Source organism: Alligator sinensis, unplaced genomic scaffold (assembly GCF_000455745.1).
Source record: "Alligator sinensis unplaced genomic scaffold, ASM45574v1 scaffold1031_1, whole genome shotgun sequence".
Lineage (NCBI taxonomy): Eukaryota > Metazoa > Chordata > Crocodylia > Alligatoridae > Alligator > Alligator sinensis.
The window spans coordinates 2,091,261-2,096,862 of NW_005842167.1; the positions used below are offsets into that span (position 1 = coordinate 2,091,261).

Below are 5,602 nucleotides of genomic sequence, written 5' to 3' on the forward strand. Positions count from 1 at the left end.
CCTATGCAGGGGGTCGGACTCGATGATCTATTGAGGTCCCTTCTGACCCTAGCATCTATGAATCACTGAACAGGGAGGGCCAGGCTAATAAGGGACAAAACGTAGAGAAGGCTGCAGTGTTTGATGTCTGGGTAGGTTGCACAAAGACTTGAAGAACAAACAAACAAACAAACAAACAAACAGAACAGGGAGGGCCAGGCTAATAAGGGACAAAACGTAGAGAAGGCTGCAGTGTTTGATGTCTGGGTAGGTTGCACAAAGACTTGAAGAACAAACAAACAAACAAACAAACAAACAAACAAACAAACAAACAAACAAACAAACAAACAAACAAACAAACAAACAAACAAACAAACAAACAAACAAACGGATTAAGAATATGAAGTCTAAGTTTGGGAGTGAAGGGGCATTGTTGCATGCACTGTGCCAGCCCCATTTAGTATGTGGGCTTGGACCTGGTACATGTGCTGCATTCAGGAAGGGGGTGCATGTACCCCCTTCTAGACCAGCACTGTACACTGGCTCTAGATGGAGCTGGTAACTGGCCCCATGAAGCCAGAACAAGACCAGTTTGGTACAGGCACCTCATGCATGCCCCATGCTAGCTAGCTCCACACAAAGAAGCACCAGACTAGGTTCCAGCATATGCACTGTATGAGCTTCCCACACTGGACCAGCTGTGTCCACTGGCTCCAGTGTGGAGCTGGTCTGTGGGTCTCATCCAGTCTTCAGGCTGGCCCCACATCCAGTCTGCAGGGCCAGACGAGTTTGACAGTTCTGCTTTATGGCATCTACTACCCACCCCTTGGCTTTGTGACACCTGCCAGCTTCAATCATAGGACTAGACTTCAAACTTCAATATTTGTACCTCCATTTCCCCCCCCCATTTCAATAAAAGGATAAAGAACAAAAAACGTGCATGTACAAATAACTTCAGCCTTTCTTCCCATTTTGGTTTAGGAATAAAATAACTGGAATAGGAGTTGGCAAGTTCATAAGCGTCTTCAAAAGTTATAAAAAAACATGGCAAAAAAAAAAATTTAAAATTTCTCCCTTGTAGAAACTGCTAGGGATAGAGAGTTAGCAGTTCAACCTCAACAAAAAAAAGTTTTGTAGGGAAGGGAGTTAAATACTGGAACAGGAAGTGTAGAACTGGTGGGACCAAGCCTACACTTATTTTAATGGTCTCTAAACTGTTTTAGACAACTTCAGAGTTAGTTCTACATTGAATAGATGTCACCTTTTTGGAGGTCCCTTCTATCTCTATTTGTTATGGAAGTCTAGCTACCTTCTTTTATTCAAGGTGATGTTTTGCACTTCTGTTCTCTCAAAATCAAGTATACTTGAGCCTCAAGGTGATAGATGCTGGCAACATACCTTCCTTCTTTCTAAGAAAAGACTTAGAGTTTTGTTTTTTATATAGCAAAACCTTTCCCTTGAAGAGTCACTGTCACAAGTGATAGAGAAAATTCTAAACAAGGTGAGAGCACATTGAAGTTTGGGGTTTAAGAAAAACCCCAAAAGTTGCAAACACACCCTCCTCGATGTTCACTTCAAATTCATCCTATGTTAAAAATTTTGGGGGACAATATTTCAAGCTTGGTGAACTGTAACAAGACAGGGTAACAAGTTTTAAAAATCACAGAGTTAAAATTTGACAGCAATCTCTAACTGTAAACTCCTGTATTCTGCAACTACAGCAGGAAGTCTGTTTTGAGAGAAACGTATGACTGCTTGTTGCTGTTGGCCAGCACCACTTCAGTACCATTGCACTGCTCAGTTGAACTCTGGAATTAAAAAAGCTACAGCTACATTGGTATACAGGCAGTTTCTCAAAAAGAGACACACTGAAGTGGTCTATCTTCAGAAGTACCCTAGCATTTCTTAGATATTTGTGTGTTTGCTTCCAATCACTGAAACATCTTTCCAGAAGATGTCAGCTAATACTGTTGCTACTCTTCTGGTCTGCACGCAGCATGCTATTTTAAAACTAGCTACATCCAGTAGCTTAACTAGGGTGGGTTGACCAGGGCAGCAGCATGCTAGCAGCTGGGAGTTGCTGCAGCCCCTGGCCTGTATGCCTCCTTACACCTCTGGCTGTGCCCGACTAGATTCATGAGTACAAAGATACAGACAGGCAAAGGAGACAGGAAAACAAGAGCTCATTTATCCCTTCTCACAACACTTCCTATTTAGATAATAAAAGCAAAGAAATGCATCACCACTGCTTGTCAGCATGCTACTAAGCTAACTTACCATCCTCCTGGTCACCTTTTCAAGTTGTTTCTTTTGAGAGGCTAGGCGAAATATTCTTATCAGAATGATAATTCTCAGAGCTCGAAGGAAGATAACCATTCTAGCGGTAAAGAGAAGAAAAAAAAAAAAGTCAGCCTAGTAGTGGAATAAGCCTGAACAAGTCCTATTTCAAGTTGAAATATTAATAGGGTTTTATTCTTAAAAAGGCTCCCCCTACTTCCCCAAATTTAAACATGCAGGCATGATGAAGTTCCATGAGTTTAGTCAGTTTGTGTATATAAATCTTAAAACAAAAAAACCCTCAAACCCTAGGTATTTATTAGAATGATTACCTGTTTAGATTACAAACCAAAATCTAGAGTTCTGTTTTGGCAGGGGGTGGGGAAAGGTTGTCAAGGTAATCTAGCCTCCATAACTTTATTTGGAGGGAAAAACTACTTCAAGAATGTGTTGTTAAATGAAGTTTTTCTGTTTCTGGAAACAAACCAGATTATTTTGCTTCCTTGCATTTATTATGGCCTGGCTAAATTCCCCCACAACTTTAAACCAGGCCATAATAAAATGCAAGGAAGCAAAATAATCTGGTTTGTTCCCATAGTTCCCCCCCCCAAAAAGAGTCACTGCACTTATGTTCAATGCTAGTTTTGAACATGAGGGGGGCTATCAGATTACCATGTTTACCTCTGTCTCCTATAAAAGGCTGTCTGCCAACTAAAGTCCAGAAGTGGAGTAGTGCTAGAGTCCACCTTTAATCCTTTATCCATTTGGGTTAACTAAACACTTGAAGAAGTTTTTACAAGTTAAGAATTAAACTCTGAAGTGGTAAGAAAGATGCTGATTTCTATGGTTTTAGGAAAGCTTAAGTAACAAATGCTCTTCAAAACTGGTTTCTCCAGCTTCTCACAAAAAGGCCCTTATGTATATCACTTAGAGCAGCAGCTCCTAAATATCACTAATTAAGAACACAAGATGTCATCCTGGACCAGAACATAGGTCCACCTTTCTAGCCCAGCATTCCTTCATGCTAGTACAGAGCAGACACTTTCCCAGAGCATCTATGCAGGGCTTATGCAGACTGATCCGCTTATATCTTCCAATATTCAGAGGCCAAGTTAGTAGTCTAACTAGAGGGTAAAGACAACACCAAGGACAGCAGCCCCAGGTGCTGACTGGGGAAGCAAGGGGCAGAGAGCCACTGCTGGCAAGAACTGTTGCTGTCACCCTGTTATGCCTCTAGATCTAGGAGTCCTAATTCAGGACTTGCATCCATAAAAACTTTAATAAAACTATCAATAGGTCTATCATGCATGGATCTGTCCAATCCTCTTTAAGCCTGCTTAGGTTCTCAGCCTCTACATCATCTGGTAGGAATGAGATGCACAAAAGTTCCTTACAAGGTGTGTAAAGGAGACCTTACTTTTTTCAAAGCTACAATCCAATTTCCTTGCATCTTACCTAGTTCTAGTATTGTTGAATGTAGTAAGTAGCCAAGTCACTACCTACAGTTGTTTAAGCGGCACAGGTGGGAAAGAACAGAACATGCACACTTAAAAAGAGTCAAGTTTTGCCTCAAGTACAAGCTTCTGCTTCCTGTGCAGATTTTAGACCTTACCAGGCTTAGCCAATGGGAGTGGGGGATAGTCAGAAGATTGGGGTTTGGCAGGAAGGAGTCCAATTAGGAGTGCTAGGTGGCTGTTCCAGAAAGCCAGTAGGCAGTTAGAAGAACAAAAAGGATAAGTCTTTACTTTGGCACCAGACAGCTTAGACTCAACTCACCTTGCAAAGGTTCAGGTTTCTAGGAACCTTCAAGAAGTCTCATCTCCCATCCTGGCACCTGAATTAATAGGAAGGCAGCCTTGGGCATCCCTCCCTGGGGTGCAGTGAAGTTTCAGTAGGCTTCTCCAGCCCACATTAGTCTCCCTTCTACTTAGTGTCCATCTCCCTGTTCTTCTTAACCCCCCCAAGTTTCTCACCAACCTGCCTGTATGCACTCTTTCAGGTAATTCTTAGGAGTAAACTCACCTGTTTTTGGCAGGCTAGAATGTCTGCTGATAGCCAGCACCACTTACTGGATGGCTGCTCCCTTGAATACCCATTTGCTTAAGCAAGGGCCTCATCATGGAACAAGGGTTAGTTAGGTCCAACTTTCCCTGCCTAGGGTTATTTGGCCATTTGTGAGACAGGCAGGGAAAAGGAGTTGGAGAAGTCTCTGCCTCAACTTTACTCTGCATTTGCCCCTTCACCTTTTCCTCAAAAGTCTTTCATCCCGAAATGGAAGTCAAATGACATTATATATATATTTTTTTGCTCTACTACTACTCCCACAACGTTGGGAAAGTAGTATTTTTGTCTAGTTAAATTGTAATCTTTCAAATAAGAGGCAGAGAGTATTTCTGTATAGAGTGCAGTGCCTAATCCAAAGGCACAACTAAGAACCAACTGTCCCCTCACCACATGCAGTCAGCGCAAATCTCGATTACATTTCTAATTATGTTCAAGTTAGGTTGTCGTTCCCCAGACCAGTAAATCCTTCTAATGCTCACTTCAAGTATAGCAAACATTTACCTTGGGATCTTGTCTGCTGCACTGAAGCCAGAGAAAGAATACACCATATTAATCAACAGAGTTCCCACAACAATGAGGGCATCCAAGATATTCAGTTTGGATCTGAAGTAGGTTCTGAAGCTGGGGAGAAAGAGGGCAAAGTTTTAGATGCTTCCCCTAAAAATACTAGGAAGTAGCCATATCATGTTGCCAAGAATCATTCCAGTTTATTTTATCACAGTACTATGTATTCTTCTTGGAAGAACTAACAATTTTGTTTTTATTTATTTAAAAGAGACTACCCTTATACTGTTCAACATTAGTTGGTTCTGACAGTAATTATACTCTTGGATATCCAGGGCAGTTCACATAAGGGATTCAAAGCTTTGGGGAGTGCTTAACCAGTCAAGAGATTTGCTAGAGACCTTCCAGATGGGAAAGGATTATCACTGCAAGCCAGGTATACAGATGCCACTTCCTGCGTTTTGTAGGGGTGCACCAATAAAGATTTTCTTGGCCGATACCGATAGCCAATTATTCACCAGGCCTTTAAAAAAAAAAAAAAAAAATAGGCTGATACTGATCTGATAACTGATTTACAGCTAGGCAGCATGGAGAGCAGCTCCCCGCAGGTAAGTCTGTGTAGGAAAAGGGGCAGATTGATGCTCCCCATGGTAAGGGAGGGAGCGAGGCAGGGGCAGAGGGCACTGCCCAGCCAGGTCAGTGAACAGGACCGAGGCAGGGGCAGGGAACAGGACAGAGCCATGGGCAGATCGTCCGGGGGGGGGGGGGGGGGGAGAAC

At 42.4% G+C, this 5,602-nt stretch overlaps 1 protein-coding gene across 4 annotated transcripts in view; it reads right to left on the reverse strand.

Moving 5' to 3' along the window:
- The window catches only part of LOC102387938 (phosphatidylinositol 3,4,5-trisphosphate 3-phosphatase TPTE2), a 41,746-nt gene that overhangs the window by 21,781 nt on the left and 14,363 nt on the right, over nucleotides 1-5,602 (reverse strand). For all 4 annotated transcript variants that reach the window (XM_006025785.3, XM_025206639.1, XM_025206638.1 and 1 more), the window contains exons 6-7: nucleotides 4,822-4,941; nucleotides 2,257-2,356 (exon numbers count right to left, since the gene is read on the reverse strand). In XM_006025785.3, coding sequence (XP_006025847.1) covers nucleotides 2,257-2,356; nucleotides 4,822-4,941 — 220 coding nt within the window. The remainder of the gene's footprint in view (nucleotides 1-2,256; nucleotides 2,357-4,821; nucleotides 4,942-5,602) is intronic.